Source organism: Symphodus melops, assembly GCF_947650265.1.
Source record: "Symphodus melops genome assembly, chromosome: 19".
NCBI classification, from domain to species: domain Eukaryota; kingdom Metazoa; phylum Chordata; class Actinopteri; order Labriformes; family Labridae; genus Symphodus; species Symphodus melops.
In genome coordinates this window covers 22,089,093-22,111,886 of record NC_136709.1, presented here as the reverse complement: position 1 = coordinate 22,111,886, position 22,794 = coordinate 22,089,093, and the positions used below count along the sequence as shown (strand labels likewise).

The 22,794-nt window shown below is 47.9% G+C and overlaps 3 protein-coding genes across 4 annotated transcripts; 2 read left to right on the top strand and 1 right to left on the bottom strand.

Annotated features, from left to right (window-relative positions):
* Window positions 1–41: 41 nt before the first annotated feature.
* arg2 (arginase 2) lies at window positions 42–5,886 on the bottom strand. Its single transcript, XM_079370591.1, has 8 exons — window positions 5,476–5,886; window positions 5,305–5,377; window positions 2,104–2,278; window positions 1,860–2,019; window positions 1,371–1,465; window positions 1,186–1,290; window positions 967–1,103; window positions 42–882 (listed from the first exon to the last, which is right to left on the bottom strand). The coding sequence occupies exons 1-8, from the start codon at window positions 5,587–5,589 to the stop codon at window positions 692–694; spliced, it is 1,050 nt and encodes a 349-aa protein (XP_079226717.1). The 5' UTR covers window positions 5,590–5,886; the 3' UTR covers window positions 42–691.
* Window positions 5,887–7,792: 1,906 nt separating this feature from the next.
* On the top strand, window positions 7,793–15,253 carry rbm25a (RNA binding motif protein 25a). Of its 2 annotated transcripts, none has more exons than XM_079370180.1 (18): window positions 7,793–7,999; window positions 8,237–8,351; window positions 8,438–8,487; window positions 8,587–8,748; window positions 8,869–8,926; window positions 9,135–9,295; window positions 9,389–9,586; window positions 9,680–9,760; window positions 12,244–12,524; window positions 12,659–12,770; window positions 12,856–12,945; window positions 13,025–13,098; window positions 13,192–13,342; window positions 13,611–14,019; window positions 14,094–14,398; window positions 14,463–14,561; window positions 14,665–14,712; window positions 14,843–15,253. In XM_079370180.1, the coding sequence occupies exons 2-18, from the start codon at window positions 8,246–8,248 to the stop codon at window positions 14,933–14,935; spliced, it is 2,478 nt and encodes an 825-aa protein (XP_079226306.1). In that variant the 5' UTR covers window positions 7,793–7,999; window positions 8,237–8,245; the 3' UTR covers window positions 14,936–15,253. The 2 variants fall into 2 exon arrangements, with proteins under 2 accessions (XP_079226306.1, XP_079226305.1); XM_079370179.1 differs by having other exon boundaries at window positions 9,677–9,760.
* A 601-nt stretch (window positions 15,254–15,854) lies between these two features.
* On the top strand, window positions 15,855–22,278 carry slc39a9 (solute carrier family 39 member 9). The gene is made up of 7 exons (XM_079369894.1): window positions 15,855–16,292; window positions 18,133–18,241; window positions 18,761–18,967; window positions 19,433–19,501; window positions 19,678–19,763; window positions 19,857–19,991; window positions 20,078–22,278. The coding sequence occupies exons 1-7, from the start codon at window positions 16,197–16,199 to the stop codon at window positions 20,312–20,314; spliced, it is 939 nt and encodes a 312-aa protein (XP_079226020.1). The 5' UTR covers window positions 15,855–16,196; the 3' UTR covers window positions 20,315–22,278.
* Window positions 22,279–22,794: the final 516 nt, after the last annotated feature.

Genomic DNA, 22,794 nt, shown 5'->3' with positions numbered 1-22,794 from the left:
CTCGTTGTTTATAAAATAATAAAGACAACTGTACACAGCAATGAAAAACTGAACCTTTATGGAAGACCAAACAAAAACAAAGTCTTAGTTACAAGGACAGAAGTCATGTTGTGTCCACATCAAGTCAAACGTGGATCAATCATTAAACCGGTTTAAATCAACCGCTCCGAAGCAAATCAAACCAGACGCTGTTAATCGATCTTTCTACACACAATGACACGAGTACATGTAGTGATCATACAAAAAAATAAAGACAGTCCAGTAACTACACTGGTCCAAAAGTGCAAACGCATCATTACTTAGTGTTTTTAGTAACCGGCACAGCCACCAAAGTGCTCGCAGAGTCCACGTAAAACTGAGGACCTCGAACCAAGTCTCACTGGTTTCATCCTCTGAGGCAGGTTCTTCTGCTTGGAACGCAAACACCCAATAAATATGGCAGCTGTGTCATCTAACACAACATGTCAAACATACAGCTGCAATAGAAGGAGCTGAGTCTTTAATTAGAGTTAGACCAAAGGCTTCATCAGTCGTCTTCAAATCTACGATCTAATCCGTAAAGCCCTTCATAGATTAGTTATTCAATAAAGCTCAAAGACGGGGACTCGAAACTCTTTGATTCAGTCTTTGTCGTGTTGTCGTTCAAATGAAGGAATGCTCAGTTCAAGTCCACAGCTTTTCTGTCCCGCCTTCAGAGACGGAGCTGCTCCGTGTCCTCCTTCACAGCGGGACTCTCATGGATGGAAGAGTGAGCTCCTTCCCTCGTCTGTCCCAGAGACGAGGCGATGACGTCCACGGCTAAAGAGGCGGTGGCCTCTACGGCTTCGGGGGTCGCTCCCAGCACGGGGTTAACTTCCACCAGGTCGATGACGGACAGCAAACCTGCGACATCAGCGCATGAACGAGTTAGACGGCCGTTTGAGGACGGAGGAGGACGGTGAAGGAGCTTATCGCTCGTGTTCCTACCTGTGTTGTGGATTTCCTCCGTGATGTAGATTCCCTCTCTGTAAGTCAAACCTCCGTTCACTGGCGTGCCGGTAGCTGGAGCCAGAGACGGGTCGAACGCATCGATGTCATAACTCAAGTGGATCGGTCGCTGTTTCCTGTTCATGCAGGTCAGTGAAGGGTTAACACCATGTTCATTCAACAGTCAAACAATCTTACAATCAGGTAACAGCTCCATACCTGGACAGGAGACGGTCCAGAGTGACCTCCATCACCCTCTGGATGCCCAGTCTGTCCACGTCTCTCATGGTGAAGTACTGGATGCCCAGATTCTTCAGGATGTGGCTGAAATCAACAAATTCAACAAGTTGTTTTAAAACAGGGATTTCATGTAGAGCGTTCACATCAGCGTGAAGAGAACGTACTGCTCGCCGGGGTCGACGTCCCGCAGACCGATGTACACCAGGTCCCTCGATGTGAGGAAGGGCTTCGTCCAGGAGAACCCGGGCAGGTCTGGGATCTGAAGGTAATTCAATAAATCTTTAGTGAGCAGTTAGGAACAAACAAAGGTCACACATTCACCAGGAGCTCCTCCTTCAGCTGCACACAAAGCTACAGTCACTGAGTCCGTCTGATTGGCCGAGCAGGAAAGAGTCCAGCACACACTAAACGTCTTATCTTATCTCTAACAGCAGCACAGAGAGAGTAACAGCTCATCTACAAACTGTGACCACAAAGAGACGACGAGCGGCTGAGATGACGATGAAGGGACGTTACGAATCGACTCAAAGTGACTTAAACTGACAGACTCAAAATCCTCACTGAGACCGAGAGCCAAACAGCTGCTGCTGGACTGAACATCTGCACATGGTCTTTATTTTGGACTAATAGTGACGCCGTAGATTTGCCCTCACCTTGTCCTGCAGCTCTTTGAGCATGAACGCCACAGACTGGCCGTGAAGGTTTCCTGATGGAGAGGTCATCGGCGTGTTGACGTCTGGGTGGGCGTCGACCCAGATGAGACACAGGTCAGGACACTGCTGGGCGTGGCCTCCCACTGACCCGATCGCCAGGCTGTGATTGGAGGAGGACAGTCTTATAAATATCAGGGACATGATGTTATAGAGTGAGGCGGCGTGCTGCAGGTGTGTGTCTCACCTGTGGTCACCTCCCAGCATGACCAGTGTGTGTCCTGCACCCACCGCCCTGCTCACAGCTCCAGACAGCTTCTTATTGGCTGCTCCCACAGTGCGAGGGGACTGGATGTTGTTGTAGGACTCGTCGCTCTCCGGGTAGTGGAAGTTGAGGTCGCCAAAGTCATGGACAGTGTAGTCTGAGGGACACAGAGACGAGATGGACACAAAGCTTTACATGACGCTCTGGGGTCACCAGGACAAAGACATGAAGATGAAGTGTGAGAAGATTTAGTCTGATGCGCTCCAAAGAACGCCTGATCAAGGAGTTACACAACATGTAGAGCTGAATCAAAGTCATTCCATCGTTTTTCCTTTGAGCTCGTCACAGATCAAAGTTGAGTTATGCTCTGTGTTTGTTCTGTTTCCGGCTGCTCGGGGTCCACGGGGAGGTTTCTGGGGGGGTTACATAACATGGTTCTCTCTCCACAGCGTGACTAAACATGCGTCTGTCTGAAAGTGAGGCTGGTGGAACATTCATGTCGGAGCACGTTCCACTTGTCCTCAGGTTTCAGTCGCTGCTAAGCTAACTGCTGAAGTGGTTCAGGACATGCACTGTGATGTGATCGCCCTTAACGGCTCCATCTGGCAATGTGAGTCTGGACTGTGGGCTCGTGTTACTCTGCTGATCCCAGAGAAGCAGCGAGATCATTTCCATTCTGAGTCAGGACAGGAATAGCCTTCGTCCTGATGCAGCGATTAGCATCTCTTGCAGGATGCTTGAGAACACCTCCTGCTGACTGGACTTGATTGTGTAGGACTGATTCAGGATTCATTATGTCTTCTTATTGAGACTCTTTGATGCAGTTCAGTTTCAGGCTCAGGCTGCGACGTCTCGTCAGCAGAGAGTTTCTTTAAGCTTCAACAAGCTGAGCTCTGATTCATGCATGATGCATGATTTACTGCACATGACTCCTCTGTCTCCTCCTCCTCTGATCCTGCAGTGTGTCCACCTGTTAGCGTCAGGTGGCCCTAACACAAGGGTGCAGTGTTCAGTCTATTCTGGTAGCATTTTCAACTTGACAGAGGAAACACCAACATAAACTGACCGCTCGATGGAGACGAAGCTTTAACTGCACCTAACCAGAGGCACGAATGAGATCTGTAAATAACTGTACACACACCTCAGAGCTGCACACACACACACCCCAGAGCTGCACACACACCCCAGAGCTGCACACACACACACCCCAGAGCTGCACACACACCCCAGAGCTGCACACACACCCCAGAGCTGCACACACACCCCAGAGCTGCACACACACCCCAGAGCTGCACACACACCCCAGAGCTGCACACACACCCCAGAGCTGCACACACACACACCCCAGAGCTGCACACACACCCCAGAGCTGCACACACACCCCAGAGCTGCACACACACCCCAGAGCTGCACACACACACACCCCAGAGCTGCACACACACCCCAGAGCTGCACACACACCCCAGAGCTGCACACACACCCCAGAGCTGCACACACACACACCACAGGGCTGTGCACACAGCTTTTTTTCTTTCTTGTATTTAAACAAACAAACAAGTTAAAGCTGTTAGTTAAATATTGAATCTTTGTTTATTCTTTTATTGTAGGTAATTTAGTTTTATTTTGACAAAGCTTTAGCAATGTGAACGTTTGTTTTCCATGATAATGAAGCCCATTGAATTGAACTGAATTAGAGGGGAGGGGGGGGGGGGGGAGAGAGAGACAGAGAGAGAGAGGGGGGGGGGGGGAGAGAGAGACAGAGAGAGAGGGGGGGGGGGGCATAGACATTGTGCTCTTTGTAAACGCTGTCTTTAAGTGATTCCTGCCGTTACTGGTCCTGCTGGAGCAGAAACTCAAACACAGCACTCTCTGCCCTGCAGGCTAAAATAAAAGCAGGATTCTTTCCCTCCTTGAAGGTGACTGGGTTCATCTACAGTGAGGACAGAGTGGAAATAATTCAGCCATCCGTTTCCTGCAGCCTCCCGAGCATGTGCCGAGTAAGAGACTGTCTGCAGATTAGAGAGAGAATCCTAAAGCTGCACGGTGCAGGGTTACAACAGCGTCCTCTAAAGACTCCGAGCTGGTTCTCAGGGTGAACCGGCTCTGCTCTGAAGGTATGCCTGCCCCCCCTCCCCCCCCCTCCCCTCCCCCCCAGGCACCGATTTAGCAGCGGGGGTTGAATGATGCTATAGTCTGCTGTATTACATCATAACGGTCTTTTCCAAGTTGCTCCACAGCTCAGTCATTATGCACAACATACAGGATGAGCTGTCACTTTATCTGGTTTGAAATGTCCACAAACAAAGTTTATAATAATAATAATAATAATAATATAGACTGAAGTCGTCTTTATGGTATTTTTACTTTTTGATTTTTTACAGCTTTTAACGAGGATTGAGAGGTTTGGAGGTTATTTCCACTAAAACACAAGATGACAGCTCTGCATCATGTTTGAATATATTAGATATTCTGTCGTATAACACTTCAAATGGCTCCAAAAATAAGAAGAAACGTAAGGAAGATCTCTTGAACGAGTTTAAAAGCTCTTTAAATGATGTTTCTTCTCTGTAACTCTTTTATAGTTATTTTGACATTCTGTCACTTTTTAAATACATGAAATATTCTGTCTTTTCCTTTATAATACTAATTACTACTAAACAATGATGATTGCAGTAATTATATAATCACTTTAATAAGTGATAAACTGAATAAAGCCGTGCTGTGAGTTTGTGGACGTTATTGTGACGTCATTACGGTATTTTCTTCTTTCTTTTCTCCAGCAGTTTTTGATGCTTTTTCACTGGTTTATTATCTTCTATGTGACGCTGTTTGTCAGATTTACACCAAGCTGAAGTGATGCGTGTTTTATAACACAGATTAAAACAGATTACAGATTCAATGAGCTGAATATTCTGTAATGTTGCTTTAAAAACGTCAGACAAAAGATCAACTCTGAACTGTGCGTAATAAATCCACCTCTCCGAGACCACATGGACGTGTGTGTGTGTGTGTGTGTGTGTGTGTGTGTTTGTCCCGGTGATGTAATCGGAAGATGAGCATTAACAGCTATTATCTGTCTTCTTAACGCGGCCCAGTAGAGCCTGCAGGTGACACCCTGTTACATAACACATGTTCACACACACACACACACACACACACACACACACACACACACACACATACCTAACGCGGAGAGCCTCTCCATGAGCCCCGCATCTCTGATGGCTTTGGGTCCTTGCTCCACGCCTCTTCTTTTCTGCGGTTTGGAGAACAGACAGGTTTGATGTTAGTCTGTAAAAAGACGCATGCGCATTAACTCTTACCTGTCCTCTGTTAAAAGACATGAACTCTTACCTGTCCTCTGGAGAAGGGAGCGCCTAGAACAGCCACGGACTGAGCTCTGCTTTGTTGGAAAGTGTGGCTCAGCTGGGCTCTGAGGAGACGGAATAAAGGTCCTCTCAAAGACATCTTTGAAGTGTCCTTAATATAAAATATAATGAAGAAGAAGCCGGTTGAGCGCGAGGCAGCCCGGTTGAGCGCGAGGCGGCCCGGTTGAGCGCGAGGCAGCCCGGTTGAGCGCGAGGCGGTCCGGGAGGAGAGGAGCGGAGAGTCTGATGGAAGTCAGGGAGGTGTTGGATGCTGAACGTGGCCGGGCTGGAGTTGGGGGGGAGAGGGTTTGGCGGTCTTATGTGTCCTCAGTCTACTTAATATTCATGAGCTGCTCCTTAAAGGCGGCTGACATCACAGGTAACGATGGTAACGCCTTCATTTATTCACGCTTACATTAAATATGTGAAAGAGTTCACAAATGATTGGAGAGTTCTGACTGGAGGTTAAGGACTAGTACATACAGCACGTGACGTCAAGTTTTAATGGCACACCTACAAACCAGCCAATAGGAGATGTGCGAAATGAGTGATCACGGGGTGGGCGTGGCCTGAGAGCTGACGTAGGGCAGTGGCTCTTCGAAGATGTTTGTTGTTTTGAAGCTCAAACTGCAGTCTCACCGAAGTGGAAATTTCCAGAGACATGTTGTCATGTGTGAGGACAAATATGCAACCAAAACAGATCACATATCGAGGTCACCACGTGCGTCCTGGTTCCATCTGATCAGTGACTAACTTAGTTCACTTTTAGTTTCCTTATGAGCTGAAAGTAAACAAAAGAGCCAAAGAGTTCAGTCTGAGGCCACATACATGTGTACATGTTTATTCATGTGCACTGTCCATATATTAAATCAAACATGAGGATGAGGAGCTTCATGCTGTTTGATGCAGGAAATGTTGGTTTCTTCCGTGCAAACAAAAAAAAGGAAGATTGGATCAAACTCAGTTAATTATCTAACATATTTATGATCCCTGAGATAAAACTGTTCTATTGAATCAGATTCAAGTCTGTTACCTGATACCTGATAAATACACCTGATCTTTATGATTGAATGTCAGTTATATTAGAAGTTCAGCTGTTAAAGTCCAGACAGGAAGGATCATGTGAACATCTGGAGAAACGCTTTGGATTGTTGTTGTTGTTGTTGTTGTTGTGAGGTCAGTTTATTTGAAGCTTGTGTTTTTATATTGACATGAAATCACCAAGTTGTTTACTTCTGTTCATGACTGAATATATTTCTGTTTCCATCTTTAGTCGGATCACCGCACACTCTTTTTTTATTTGACATCATGGACTTCATTTTGGACACTTTGTTTGTAGACTTTTTGAAGTATTTGTTAAAGTTTGATTCTCACTGCTCTGTGGTTCATTTAAAGCCCTGTGTGACCTTGAAATGCCCCCCGGAGACAAATAAAGGTTTTTGAATTGTGCTCAGTTCAGCAACATGAAGTTGAGTTTTCCTTCAGTCATTTCAGGACGCTGACCCATTTCTCTTCTCACCTGTTCACTTCTGTTGCTGAGCAAACAGGTGTTTGTCGTCCTGACGTAACGCACCTGCATGGTTAGGGGCGTGGTTATTTTATGTTACTGTATGTGCCAATATGCTGTGGGTGTAACACAGCCAGCGGGGGGAGAAACATTCCTCAGGTCATGAACTTGATGTTGAGAGAAATCATGAGAGAAATGGTGAATGAAATATAGAAGCATCTGGCGCCATCAAGCGGTAGAAGGAGGAACCTGCAGAGAATTTAAAAATAGGGTTTTCCTGCCCTCATTTCAGACTGTCAGGTAAATGAATCAACTCCTACCATAGACTGTAAAAATAATAATATAATAATATATAATAATAATCCTACCTCTCTGTGAGCTCAGCTTCATAGATATATATATATATTTTTTTAATAATAAGAATATAAAATAATTAATTCGAGACTCTTTTATAAAACAATATTTAATTTGTCTTTTACATTACAAGACAAGATTTTATACTTTCTTAATTTCACTGACAAAACATAAAGAATATTTAGTATTTTATAAAACAACAACAGAGAGAATAAATGTGTGAGTGGGTGTGAGCGTGTGTGTGAGTGAGAGTGTGTGTGTGTGTGTGTGTGTGGGGGGGGGGGGGGGGGGGGGGGGGGTTACAGAAGCGGACCAGGTGTTGAAGACATTGGGGGACACATCTGAGACCTCAGAGGGTCAAAGGTTACTGAAGAAGTACCGGTATCTGTTAACAGTATTGACCGGAAGTTGAACTGAAGGTAATAAAATAGCGTCGAGCTGCCTGAAAGTCAGAACTCGGGGAATAAAAACCAAACTCAGTGTCCCATGATGCACTGCGGAAAGAATAGCTGCTAGTTTTGTCACCGGTGATAATTAAAAGGCTAATCTTTAGCGTGGTGTTTCCTTGTGTTCCGTGTTTGTGACGCAGCTGTTTGGACTCCTCGTGCTTTTATTACACGTTGGTTTTTAAACCCTCACGTGACCACAGGTGAGAATCTGCGCTCGTGAAGGCTGCAGCTCACGCGAGCAAGGCCACACAGTCTCTGTTAGCTAGCTCGAGCTAATGAAGCTAAGTAGCGTTAAACAGGGAGGATGCTCACAGGTAGCACACCTGCAGTTTGTGACGTCAGCAGGATATAAACTTTACATTTGATTCACGTGACGCAGAGGACACTTGTCCAGAAGGTGGTGAAGTGTCAGCTGATTGCTCCTCTCCTCTCTGCAGGTCTTCAGGATGTCTTACCCTCCTCCCATGAACCGCCAGCAGATCGGGATCCCGCAGCTCCCCCCCAGGATCCCCCCTCCTCAGTTCGGAGGCTTCGGCCCGGTTGTCCCTCCAGGTGAAGAAGTGATCCTGTCTAACACAGAGACACACACACTGCTGATGTTCACCTGTAAACCTTCATTCATCATCTTGTGTTTGCAGGTACTCCCATGATCCCAGTTCACATGGGCGTCGTGACCCCCACCCCCACCGTGAGTGAGAAACTGGAGACCCTGACACTCATGATCACTTCCTGTCATTGTTGCTGCAGATGAGTCTTGAGACCCTGATCATGTGAGTCCGTGTTTCAGGTTCTCGTCCCGACCACCATCGCCGTAGCGCAGAAGGCGATGCTGCCAAAGAAGGATCTCAGAGCCAAAGACGCAGACGACAGCGGGGGTCCGACCACCACCGTGTTCGTAGGGAACATCTCTGAGAAGGCCTCGGACATGTTGGTCCGCCAGCTGCTGGCGGTGAGTCGTACCTGCGCTCTCTGTCCGCTGCCTGTCGCTCAGATTAAAACATCACAGCTCTAAAACGTCATCTTAAAAAACACCAGAATAATGAGATGTGTTTGTTCTCGTCTGATTCAGAAATGTGGAATTGTTCTCAGCTGGAAAAGAGTCCAGGGAGCGTCTGGGAAGCTTCAAGGTCAGTCACTCCATCCCTCCGTTACGCCTCCACAACCTTCAGATTGAAGGAGAAACAGGCGTGTAAATATCAGGGCGCCCTGAGTGTGGATCCTAAACGCATCGTTTTGAATCTCTGTGTTTATAAAGAAAGAGCGTGACGAGGAAATCAAGCAGAGTTCTATTTCCTGTCTTTAACAGCTGTGCTTAATTGTCTTACTTCCTCGTAGCGTTTGGTTTCTGTGAGTACAAGGAGCCCGAGTCCACGCTGCGAGCCCTCAGACTGCTGCACGAGCTGCTCTTAGGGGATAAAAAGCTGCTGGTCAAGGTGGACGCTAAGACCAAGGCCCAGCTGGAGGAGTGGAAGGCCAAGAAGAGGAGTGCAAACGGGGTACGGCGTGCACCGGCGTGCACCGGCACAGTAACAACCAGGCATGCTGCTTTGATTGTTTGATCGAGTCTGTTCCTCCTCTGTGGCTCTCAGGGAACCAGCGCTGGGTCGAAGACTGAGGACGAGGAGGAGGAGGAGGAGGTTCTGGATGAAGAGACTCTACGTCGAGACCAGGTGGTGAAGGTGGCGATCGACGTCCTGATCCGAGAGTACGCCAGCGAGCTGAACGCTCCCTCGCAGGACCCCGACAGTCAGCCCCGCAACAAGAAGAGGAAAGAGAAGAAAGAGGAGGTAGCTTCAGCTCACGCTTCATCCTCTTCATCACAGCCTCCACTGTTTGATGCTTAGTTTGTTCTGCTCTTCTTCTCTCCTTCGTGAAAGGAGGATATAAACGCCATGGAGATGGAGGACGACAAGAGAGACTTGATTTCCAGGGAGATCAGTAAATTCCGCGACACGCACAAGGTAACGCATCAACCTGCTGCCGTTGATCCTTCAACAGCCAGTGTAGCTGCACTCTGTGTCATTTATAGAGCAAGTTCCTCCAAAACACAAAACCCCTCTAGAGGTTGTAATATTCAAACATTTTAAAATATTGATTTTGATGCATTAAAGTCTGAAAGTGTTGAAATGCTACGTCATAGACTCCCTTTGGTTTGATTCTTCTAAATCAGCTGATTTGAGACTAAAGCGTTTTAACTCTGCACAAATTAAAGAGAGCATGGACTCTATGTGAAATCTCAAGCTAATCTATTGATTAAACCCCACCGATGTGGTAGAGTTCATTTGGTGACTAGAGCAAGATGAATCTCACAATCTCAGCTTTGGAAAAAGTTGCGAGGATAGGATGTAAGTATGATCTTTCATTTCCTCTCTACTCATGTCGGGCGCCCCCCCTGGAGGCTTTGCAGAGCGCCAGCTGGCTCTCACTCCACCGCAGAGTTACTGGTTTAGAAAGTGTGGCGAAGGAGGCGCCGCTGGGAGTTGAAGGGGCAGATGGTCAGGAGCAGCGTTTTGTGCTGTTTAAAGGTGGAGCGGCTCAGTGAAGCTCTGCAGAGCCTCACATGATGAATACTGTGTTTGAAGGACACGCTCTAAATGACCTTTTAACTGAGGCGGGGGCGCCCCTCCACAGCACGCTGACGTCTGAAGACATGTCAGGTAAGTCCGTGTGTCGTCTCTTCTGTGTGTTTCCAACTTCACCTCTTTAATCAACCTGCACAGACAATAAAGAGTTAATGAGCTTCATCAGAATTACTGTGACAAGCCAAGAAATCAGCTTTTTCCATGTTATGAAAGAGAGAGGTAAGTTTCAGGATGGACTCAGGAGCAGGAAAGGAGATGATGATGTCACAGTCAGTTTGATTTAAAGTGAGGGAAGATGATTTTAAAGGGGGGGGGTTCAGACAGTCAGCTGTTACACACGTATTTAAAACGCTCGGCCTGTTTGAACTCTGTCCGCTCTAAACGTCTGTACTTGTTGGGTTGGAGAGGCCAAAGAGACGAGCGGAGCCAACGAACAGGTAAGACCGCTTCCCTCCTTCTCTTGTGATGAAATGAAAACACTTCCTGTTCTGTTTGTGTTCATGTTGATAAACTGCTTCACAGGTAAAGTTCTGGAGCTTTCCCTGACTGTTGTTCACTTTGTACTTCACCTGCTTTCCCTCCCGTACGTAGAGAAGCCCTCATTCAGTCCATCACCTGTAAGTTCACATACTGACCTCATAGAGCGCTCTGCTGGTGCAGCTCAGGCAGCTCAAACCTGAGCTCGCTCAGCAGTGAAGAGGAGGCCTGTGATACAGGACAGTTCCTAATCATGATTTAAAATCAGGGAATATCAAGGTTTCAGGGCCTGATCGTCTCGAGTCAAGGTAAGAAAAGTCCTGCCAAAGGAAGTCAAACAGGAGGTTAACCATCTCACCTGTGTGAAGGAAGCAGGTCTCTGTGATGGGACCAGATCAACGCTCTCAGCGACGTGTCGGACCTGTTCTATTAATATTCAGGATCCATAGTTTGAGTTCTATGGAGCGAGCTGAGAGGAATCTGTTGGAGATCAAAGTCCAGAGCCCCCCCCCCACCCCCCCCCCCACCCCCACATCAGACAGGCGCTGGTTATGTCACTCACTGAGTCGGGCTGTTTGCCACGTTAAGCTCAGGCTTGTTTTAATCCCGTCGGCAGCCACAGGCGGTTATATGGACGCCGTCCTGAGAGGGAAGTTCGAACCACAGGCTGAAAAGCTGATTGAAACCATTAAAGCCAGGATCCCAGTCAGCTCTGCTTGTTGACCACACAAACACAAACGACCTCCCACTGGGACCGGGGGGCGGAGCTTACTTCTGCCCACTCCCGCCTGCATGCGTCACACGTTACAGAAGAGGCGTAAATGTGTAACGGGGTCAAACGTTTGAACCTGCAGCCAGTCGGATCCATAAGTGTTCATCCGTTTCCTGAGTGCACATTGATCTGAATAAAGGGCGGATGTGTGTTTGACCATATTCTCCCTCTGCTGAGTTTTTATTTCATGTTATTGGAATGACCTCTGGTTACATCAGAGTGTAATCTCAGATCAGCACAGAGGACGAGCTGACCTGTTACATGTGTGAGAAAGTCCAAAATCCTTGACCCCGACGTATCGGAAGGATGATTCTAACTGGCTGCTGCTCCTTCATGAAATGCAGATGTGTGTTGACTGTTTCTGGACTGAAGTAAGTGTGACCTGATGAGGTCGTCTTTGTACTAAACCGTTCTTCCAGGAGGAAACATCAAGGCTAAGAGGACTTCCTCATTTGCAGCAGGCAGCCTGTCCATGGCAGTATGTGAGCAGGGTCTCCAAATCATTTTCACTTTCATGTGTTGGTAACCTCTGTGTGTCTTGTAGTGTCCCACGGTTCATAGAAAGAAGGCAGTCAAACATGTCCTCGTTTGTCTTCCTGTCGGGCTCCTGCAGAAACTGGAGGAGGAAAAAGGAAAGAAGGAGAAAGAGCGGCTGGAGATCGAGAGGGAGAGGAGGGAGAGGGACAAAGAGCGGGAGCGCGAGAGGGAGCGTCGCGACCGCGAGAAGGAGAAGGAGAGAGAGCGAGAGAGGGACAAGGAGCGAGAGAGAGACCGAGACAGAGACCGAGACCGAGAACGGGAGAGAGACCGAGACCGTGAGAGGACGAAGGAGCGAGACAGAGAGCGCGAGAGGGACAGGAGTCGAGACGTCAGTGAAAATCGCAGCAGATCCAGGTGAGGCTCATGGAGGTGTTCAGTGTGGGAATCAGCCTCCTGGAGACATGGAGTGGGTGAAGTGCCTTGCCCAAGAGCACATGGGACATGTGGCTGCAGGATTGAAAGTGATTGAAATGAGTGGTGTGCTGCAGGGAGAGGACCAGAGAGGAGAAAAAACGAGAGCGCGAAGAAGACGAGGAGGACGTGCACGAGCGGAGGCGGCTGGAGAGGAGGCTCCGAGACAAGGAGGCAGCGTACCAGGAAGTGTGTCCATCATCGTGCACTTCGTTCCCAACATGCCAATCATGTCCAACTCTGTGATGCTTAAATGATTCTCTGTTTTTAAAAGCGCCTGAAAAACTGGGAGATCCGAGAGAGGAAGAAAGGTCGGGACTACAGCAAAGACTCGGAGAGGGAGGACGAGAGGAGGCGTGAAACGGTACAGAGTCAACGAGACGTGATGATGTCAGAGGACGACCTGGACCTGGACTTTAAATTGTTGTTGTCTTTCATTTCAGACGAAAGAAGCCAAACGACTGAAAGAATTCCTGGAGGATTACGACGACGACAGAGACGACCCCAAATATTACAGGTGATCATATCTACTCGCCGAACTCGTTGATGGGGAGGAAATGCTTGTTTGACATTTGACGTTACATTTTTTGACTCCTTGTCTGGTCTTCAGGGGCAGCGCTCTTCAGAAGAGGCTCCGGGACCGAGAAAAGGAGACCGAGCTGGACGAGCGGGACCGAAAGAGAGAGAAGGAGGAGCTGGAGGAGATCAGACAGAGGCTTCTGGCTGAAGGTCATCCTGACCCTGATGCCGAGCTCCAGAGGGTGAGTCTGTCTCAGGACTACTTTTTAAAGGTCTAGGGTCTCGTATCGGGATCCAAGCATGTGGACTCGGCCTGGTCTTGGTCTCTGGATGGACTACAAATATAGAATCATGAGCAGTGAAGACCAGCCTTCCTGGACACTAGTGATGGTGATCTTGTTCTTGGTTTTGTCTGGGTCTTGGAGCATCGTGGTCCCGGGTATGTCTCGGTCTCGGTGAGACCGGCTGTAATGAAAAGGTGAGTTCATGTGTCGGGTCTTGTTTGTGCAGATGGAGGAGGAGGCAGAGCGCAGACGGCAGCCTCCTCTTAAACTTGAACCCGAGGAGGACGTGCACCGTGAGAAGTCCCACAAGGATCGGGATCGGGAGAAGCGGGGGTCAGCGAGGCCAGCTGAGCCGGTCCCCAGAGGCCCGCCACAGCAGTCCGATGATGACGACGTGGAAGGGGACGAGGACGACTACCGCGATGCAGAGGACTCTCAGGAGGCCAAACCACAACTCAAACCCATCATGCGACCAATCACCACAGCTCCCTCGGTGTCCTCTGCAAGTGGGAACGCCACTCCGAACACGCCCGGCAACGAGTCTCCCTGCGGGATCATTATTCCAGGCGAGAACACTCCCGAGGTCCAGCCTCCGGAGGAACACCGGCCCAAGATCGGTCTCAGCCTCAAACTGGGTGAGCGCAGCAACAAGAGCGACACAGAGCGATCTGCTGTGGGTCACAATTAAACTGCTCCTTGTGTTTTTCAGGCGCCACAAACAGTCCCAGCCAGCTCAGCGTGGGGAAGCGGAAGAAGCTGGCGAGCGTGGAAAGTGTGTTCAACAAGTTCGATGACGAGGAGGCGGACGAGCAGCCTCGCAAAAGGAAGCTGGTTCCTCTGGATTACGGCGACGACGACAAGAGTCTGGGGCTGGACGGGGCGGAGCTCTCTGGGGGGAAAGGCAGCGTCAACACGGAGGAGAAACGAAAACACATCAAGAGCCTGATCGAGAAGATCCCCACGGCCCGGCCCGAGCTCTTCTCCTACCCTCTGGACTGGACCATGGTGGACTCGGTATGTTAAACACTAACGCAGCAGGACGGCTGAAGATTCACTGACTAATCTGTTCTGTCTTTAGACTCTGATGGACCGCCGCATCAGACCGTGGATCAATAAAAAGATTATTGAGTACATCGGCGAGGAGGAGGCCACACTGGTGGATTTTGTCTGCTCAAAGGTTTGTGGTCTTTTCCGTCCAATCAGCTGCGTTCATTTCCAGTTTGAGACTTTTTTAATCATAAAATGGTCTTAATGTGCACTGCTGTCCCTCCTCTCCCCAGGTGATGGCACACAGCACTCCTCAGGGGATTCTTGACGACGTGGCGATGGTGAGTCTGTTTGAGTTGATCTTTAAGAGAGATGAAGAGAAGATGTAGCTTGGCCCTCAAGTTTCATGTTATTATTAATCTTTGTAGAAGCTGCTTGCTGTAACGTGTGTGTGTGTGTGTGTGTGTTCAGGTTCTGGACGAAGAGGCGGAGGTCTTCATCGTTAAAATGTGGAGACTGTTGATTTACGAAACAGAAGCGAAGAAGATCGGGCTCGTGAAATAAAGACGTGGCGTCTCTCGGCTCGTAGTTCTGCTGCTGTTTTCTGCAGACTGTAAACATGTCCAAACATCCCTCCAGTCCATCAGCACGGAGCGGCTGCCTTCTACGTGTGTGTGTGTGCCTGCGTGTGTGTGTGTGTGTTTGGAGGGGAAAGTGAGCTTTGAACAGAACAGGTTTGCACAAACATACTGCATGATGAAACTTTGGTTGTATTTTTTCTCCTTTGTTGAGGCAAGTTGTTGGACACCCTGTTTTGATTTCCTGTCTTCATGTCGAGGCTCTGCTCCGTCGTGTGATCTAATAAATATGCTTTTTTATAAAGAGTGTCTTTATTTTATTTATTTTATGTGTTGTGATATTTCATCAGAGAACACAGGTGCAGTTCAACAGCTGAACAATTTAAAGTACATTATTTATTAGTTTATTATTGGTCATTTAAAGGTCTCGTATTCACCTCATCATCTTCACTCTAACATGAGTCTCTGTCTACAAACCCCCCCATATGATGAGACCATCCTCTCTGTCGTCTGCCTTCTCACCGTAAACAATAGGACATGGAGCGAGAAAGCCCTTCCAGATAGGGGGCGTGGTCAGACAGCTCATTTACATATTTAAAGCTACAGACGCAGAAACAGCCTGTTCTGAGCAGGGCTGAAATAGAGGGGTTTATAGACATGGAGTGAGAAAAGTCTGAGACAGGTTTCGAGATATATTTAAAGATTTATCACTGAGATCTTTAAAACAAACTATGTTGATTCAATGTACCTAAAAGAGTGGCCCAGTTTTGCTTATTTTATTAATATTATTTTTATGTATTATTATTCATGTTTTGTATTTTATTTTGTTCTCTCCTCATCAGGGTTTTTAATATTAGATGTACATTTATTTATTTGTATTTACTTCCGGCTCCGCTGTCTCGCAGCTACGTGGCGAGAAAATGAACTTTGACCCACCGGAAGCACTTTCTACCACAAACAAGAGGATGTCGAGCTCACAGACATAAAGTCCAGTTAGCTATCCCGTTCTGGTTCTGTCTGAAGGTTTCACTCTCAGGTGAATCCTGAACAAGGTGTGCACCGTGTCGGACTCTCCTAAAGTGAACCTTTACGGATCCGGATCATTCAGAGAGCCGGAAGTAACCGAAGCTAGCTCGTTAGCTTGATTTGGCTAACAGTGAGGCCAGCTGTTGGACCGTGGATGTGAGAGAAGAAGAAGAACAGGGCATGTTATGAATCATTAGCGTGTTAGAGATTAGCAGTTAGTCATGGAGGACTTCAGCTCGATCAGTCTGCTCTCTCTGTCCATGTTGGTCGGATGTTACGTTGCCGGTACGATTCCCCTGGCTGTCAACTTCTCAGAGGTGAGACTGACGGAGACACAGCTGCACCTTATTAAAGTGTTTAGACCTGTTTCCTGCAGATCTACCCGGGTACACATGCAGGTCTGAGGTACCCGGGTACACATGCAGGTCTGAGGTACCCGGGTACACATGCAGGTTCTGTACTTTCTGAAGGTTAACGAAATAAAAACTAAATGGTAAAGAAAACAAGAGAAGAGTCAGAGGTTTAATCTGGATTTCAAACCTTCATAGTGTTTTAATGAAACTCGTTTTGAAGTCATTTAGAAGCATATTAACTTTAAATGGATCCATACAAAGACGTTCTGTGTTCACAGTAAAAACCATCAGATGTTCTGAAGTTTAAATAGTGACAAAGAAATGTTCCATCAATGTTAACATGAAGACTTTGACAGCTGGTGTTGATGTTATTACTCTGAACAGTTTGTCTCAGTGAAAAGAGGAGTGAAGAGTTCATTCACACTGAACACTTCTCTGCCTTCATTGTTAATCATATGTCAAAGGGGGGGGGGGGGGTGGAGGGTCTCCGGTTCAAGTCCCGGCGCTGACCAAAAAAACACGGAAGCTAGAAATTTGCCAGGGCATCTCCGAAGTAATGCTGAGGTGCCCTTGAGCAAGGCACCGAACCCCCAAACCGCTCTGACATGTGTCCACTCATGCAGGTGGTGTAAACCAGGATCTCCCCTCAGGGACTCCTAAAGTAAACCTGGATCCTGATGGAGCGGTTTTTCTTCCTTTTTGAGCTTTCAGGAAACGACACACGAGACACGACAGTAAACGGACCCCGCAGGAGACCCGGACCCAGACTAAAGCCACGTTTCCACCAAGCGGTCTGGCTTGGTTTGGTGCGGTTCTGTTCGGTACCACCGTCAAATGTTGGAAATGGTACCAAAAGAAGGGATCTGAACCGTCCTACTTTTTTGGTACCCTCCTGTTGGGGGGCCTGGGGAGCCGATCCGGGTCCCTTTTGTTGACTCTTCTTCTTCTATGTTGAACTTAATAGCAGGTTACACTGTTGGGCTGCTCTGATGTCACACATCGGGCTTTCACGCCGCTCACCAAAGAGCCTGGTGGGCTGAGTTTACTGAACCGGACCGGACCGCTTGGAGGACCCGGGGCTTCAGATACACGTCTTGTGTTTGTAACGATTCACTCGACTCACCACATGATTCTGTCTCCATGTCTTTATCAACCTGAGACTGTAAGATCAGATCATCCTTTATTCATCTCACAGGCAGAGACGTTTACAGAGCAGAAGAAAGAAAAGATCCAAATATAAGTGTAGAACAAAAGATCCAAACAAAGAGAGAGTAAAAATGTGCATGAAAAAAGGAAGCAGCTTCACGATGTCAGTGTGTGTGTGAACAGTGTCATGCACACAGTCCATATAAGGACGGACGTGTTATTGCACAAATCATCTGTCCACTCATGCAGCTGCTGGAGACAGATGATGAAGCAGATTGTGCTGATCTGCTCGTCACTGTGGTCGTGTTTTACTTCTTCTCTTTAAACTGTCTAAATGTTTCCTCATCTTATAAATCTACAGCAGATTATTACTGACACTGACATCGACTCGTCTTTACACACAGGTGATTGTAAAGTTGAATAAAACGTGTTGTTTGGTGTCGTCCTCTTTAAGTGGGCTGATGGAGCTCATGATGAATAAAGTAACGTGTCTCTTTCCGCTCCGTGTTTCAGGAGCGTTTTGTCAACATGTGATCGAAGGTTAATCTTTGCTCGTTCCTTTTGACGACATCCTGGACTCTGACTCGCCTCCATATCTTGTGTGTGTGTGTAAGGATTACAAACAATGGGGTCACATGTGTGTGTGTGTGTTGTGCAGGAGAAGCTGAAGCTCATCACTGTGCTGGGGGCGGGGCTGCTGTGTGGCACGGCGCTGGCGGTCATCATTCCTGAGGGCGTCCACGCACTTTATGAGGAAATACTTGAAGGTAAAGTCAAACAAAGCCGAGTGAACTTTGACCTCACACAGACCGGCGTGCATCACATGTAGCTGAGCTCATATGATTCCTTTGATTTAAAGGGAAACACACTGAACATATCCCATCATGCTTTGCTTCCAGTCCAGGAGAACGTCCTCAAATCCGTCTCTCATCACACATCTGAACTCCTGAACATAGTTAGAACATTCCAGATCCTGAAATCCTGCTGGGACACCAGACAGTCTGTAGAGGTGGCGTGCAGACAGTCTGTAGAGGTGGCGTGCAGACAGTCTATAGAGACGGTAGAGATGGCGTGCAGACAGTCTGTAGAGGTGGCGTGCAGACAGTCTGTAGAGGTGGCGTGCAGACAGTCTGTAGAGGTGGCGTGCAGACAGTCTGTAGAGGTGGCGTGCAGACAGTCTGTAGAGACGGTAGAGGTGGCGTGCAGACAGTCTATGGTGGTGAATAAAGGTCACCTCCCCCTCCTGTAACAAGTGGACTCAGGTGTGTCCGTGTGTCTTTCTGCAGGTGAACACAACAAACATGGACAGGTCGGAGTCTTGGTGGCGTCTGAGGCAAAAGTGGAAGGCGTTGAAGCGGCCCTGAGTGCGGGCGCAGAACACGAGCACAGCCACGAGCACCTGCACGCCTGCATCGGCGTGTCTCTGGTCCTGGGCTTCGTCTTCATGCTGCTGGTGGATCAGATCGGCAGCTCTCATGTGCACAGTGCTGAAGGTGAGTGGAACACAAACATGTTGAATCAACTCGACACATCCAGATGAAAAAGATCAGAAGAGAAGAGAACGTGTTTCTGTTTAGGCCCAGAACACGTGTCGACTTTTAATCCTTATTCTCTATCTGAAAGTGGGCGGCGGCCTGTTAGCTGGAGGAACATTAGACCGTTATTAAATGCTCAGAGAGGTGCACTTTATGCACTTAAATCAGTCTAAAGCTTCGTCACGTGACCAAAGTGCAGCCGCCACCGTCAGCACGGCGGTCTGCTGTTCAGGACGCAGCGCTTGTTTCTGCTGTGATTGTAAAGACGAGTGAGCAGAGGACGGGGTCTGTACAGAGCTCGACGAGCGTACGGGTAGCTAGCAGGACTTCAAACGCCACCTGGTGGACACAGATGGTACTAAAAGAGCTGCACGGCGAGCGACTGCTGAGGACAAATCAAACATTTATTCTGCCTGTTTTTAGATCCAGAGTCCGCCAGAGTCGCCTCCTCCAAAATCACCACCACCCTGGGTCTCGTGGTCCACGCCGCAGGTACGTCCACTGCGTCCAACTCGCAGCTCCTTTCCCGCAAGTCAATCCCAACGCTTTCTGTCTCGACTTCCTGTCCTATCAAAATAAAAGCAGATAATTTAGAGTGTTTGAGCAGCAACATGTCGGATGAGAACGGTCTAATCATAAAACATGTGTCTCTGTTTCTCGCCCTTCAGCTGACGGCGTGGCGTTAGGAGCGGCCGCCTCCACCTCTCAGACCAGCGTTCAGCTCATCGTCTTTGTGGCCATCATGCTGCATAAGGTGCGTTGAGTCTCCATCGTGCTCGCCGCACGCCGCAGCTTAGCGGCCGTTAATGCTGCTTTCATGTGAACTCTGGCGCTCTGCTGTCCTCAGGCTCCTGCGGCGTTCGGCCTCGTCTCCTTCCTGATGCATGCTGGTCTGGAGAGAAATCGCATCCGCAAACATCTCCTGGTGTTCGCCTTGGCAGCGCCCGTCCTCGCCATGCTCACCTTTGTGGGCCTGAGTCAGGTAAATGTTGACGTCTGATGATTCTGAGCGTGCTCGCTGATCATGTGGACGTCACCTCACTGTCTTTCTGTTCTGTCCCTCCTCAGAGCAGTAAGGAGGCGCTGTCAGACATCAACGCCACTGGTGTGGCCATGCTCTTCTCCGCCGGCACCTTCCTCTACGTGGCCACCGTCCACGTCCTCCCAGAGGTGGGCGGCGGAGGCGGCCACAGCCACGCCCCTAATGGAGGGAACGGGGGCAAAGGACTGAGCAAGCTGGAGGTGGGCGCGCTGGTCCTGGGCTGCCTCATCCCTCTGGTGCTGTCCGTCGGTCACCACCATTAAGAGGCGGCGCCCGGGCGGACCAACGACGGCTGTACAGTGAAACACAAAGACAGGTCTTATTGTTCGTGTCTGCTGCTGGACGGCCAGGACCAGACGGGAAACAGACTGAATGATGTCACAGGAAGTGACATCACAGCAGGAGCAAGAAAACCATCCTCAGCTAATCCTGTTTGTGTCCATTTATTCCAAACCTTCTTAAAGACGCTTTCTTCACGTCCCTGCAGAGCTCCAGCCTGGTGACCTCTGCAGCCTGGTGACCTCTGCAGCCTGGTGACCTCTGCAGCCTGGTGACCTCTGCAGCCTGGTGACCTCTGCAGCCTGGTGACAGTTGCACAGCTGAGATTGAACCGGGCCTGATTTAAGAGCGCAAACTGTTTTATGTATCTTACAGCGGTTAAATGTCTTAGCAGCAATCCACAGGGATTTGAACTGATTGTCAAGTGCCATATTATCAGAGTGAGACCTGGAGGAGAGAGCGCCACAGTCTGACAGAAACACTCCCCATGTCTGTTATTCCCAACATCTTTTATTTCTTTGAGAAGATATCCGTGTTGATGATCCGTCTGTGGCCTGAACAGGAGCGAGAGCTCGTGTCCTCTCTCTCCTCGATGAGTCCTGTGTCAGGACGAGGTCTACATGTGCTTCTTTACGTTTGCAGACATGTTGGAGGACTGACCTGTGAAGAATTGTTGGGTGATGGTGTAAAGCGTTTATAAGTTTCCTTTCCTTTTAAAGGTGGAGGGTAATTCAGCAGCTCTGATTGGACGGCGCCATCGGCTCAGAGTAACAGGAAGAGGAAATCAAACTCTCAGCAGCCTTTTCTCCTATATTTCTCCCTCATTCATTCGTCATAGGTGAGCAATAAGTCAAAGCACGGCCGCTCTTGAATGCAGCCCCTCCCACCCTGTCACAGGTGGATGAATGAACCGCGTGGACAGAGTGTTCCTGTTGGACTGTGTGGCTCCCTGATGTTCCTACTGTACAGTCATTCTTCTTTTCATCCTGACGGCTCTGTGTCGGGGGAACAGCTGACTCTTTGGACCCTGACAGACTCTGAGGCCGCACGCTGTCTTGAGGACTTTCATCTATAACTGGACTAACTCGTCTCTCATGGCGAGGAGGACCTCCTCTGTGAGCGGGAAAACGGGTACAGAGGAGTGGGCCACATGCAGACAGCAGCTGCATGACCTTTTTCTTTTCTGATGCTTTTTTTCAATGGGACTCTGTAATTCATTTGTATAAAAGTAAAAAGGTTTCTGTGCAGTCGGCCATGTTAGAGGCCGCAGTATGTGCATCGTTATCATCTGCTGAGATCTGTCACCAATAAATTCCCCGTCAGCAACAAACCTTTCAACACTTTTCAAAGTCCAGACAAACAAACTCTGCGAGAGAAGAGTTTTACTGAAATCCTTATTTCTCCGCCTGTCCAGAGACATGAACTAAGAAATGTGTCAAAGTACCGCAGGTCGAATGTGATGTCAGCACATACTGGGGTGATGTCAGCACATACTGGGGTGATGTCAGCACATACTGGGGTGATGTCATCCCATTCTGGGGTGATGTCATCCCATTCTGGGGTGATGTCATCACATACTGGGGTGATGTCAGCACATACTGGGGTGATGTCATCCCATTCTGGGGTGATGTCATCACATACTGGGGTGATGTCAGCACATACTGGGGTGATGTCATCCCATTCTGGGGTGATGTCAGCACATTCTGGGGTGATGTCAGCACATTCTGGGGTGATGTCAGCACATTCTGGGGTGATGTCAGCACATTCTGGGGTGATGTCATCACATTCTGGGGTGATGTCATCATATTCTACTCTTTCTTTCCATCTTTTTCTAACTTGCTGTCATTCCAGGTCGAGTCTGCCTTATTTCCAAACATTCTGATTGTGAGAGTTGTAAAGCGACGTGTTTTATGACGACTGAATTAAAATGTTTCTAACTGGTTAAAAAGTTTCTTTTCAATTTTTTATTTCAACATTTTTTGTTTTTTTGTTAAATTCATCTTTCAGTTCTAGTTTTGAGTTTTCATACGGACGATGATCAGGACAAAACATCAGACAAAAGTTTGAATGTCGCGAAAAAATGTCATCAAATTGCATTCAAACTTAATTCTCTAAAATTTTGGCCTTTTTTAGATATATTTGGATTTTTTTTTTTCTCAACATTTCCTTTTTTTTAATATATTTTGACTTTTTTTTTTATGATCCTGATTCCACTTTTAAGTTTTTGTTTTCATGTCTTGAGATTTTTGAGAGACATCGAGATAAAAGGGAAACTTTCTCACACAATTCTCAACATTTTGAGTTTTCAGACATTTACGACTTTAAAACTTTTCAGGACTTTTTTTTCTCAGTATTTCCACATTTTTTTACATCTACATATTTCCAACACTTTCTTAACATTTTAACTTTTTTCTGGATCTGCGTATTTTGAAAAAAAAGTTTATTTGAATCAAATCGTATTTAA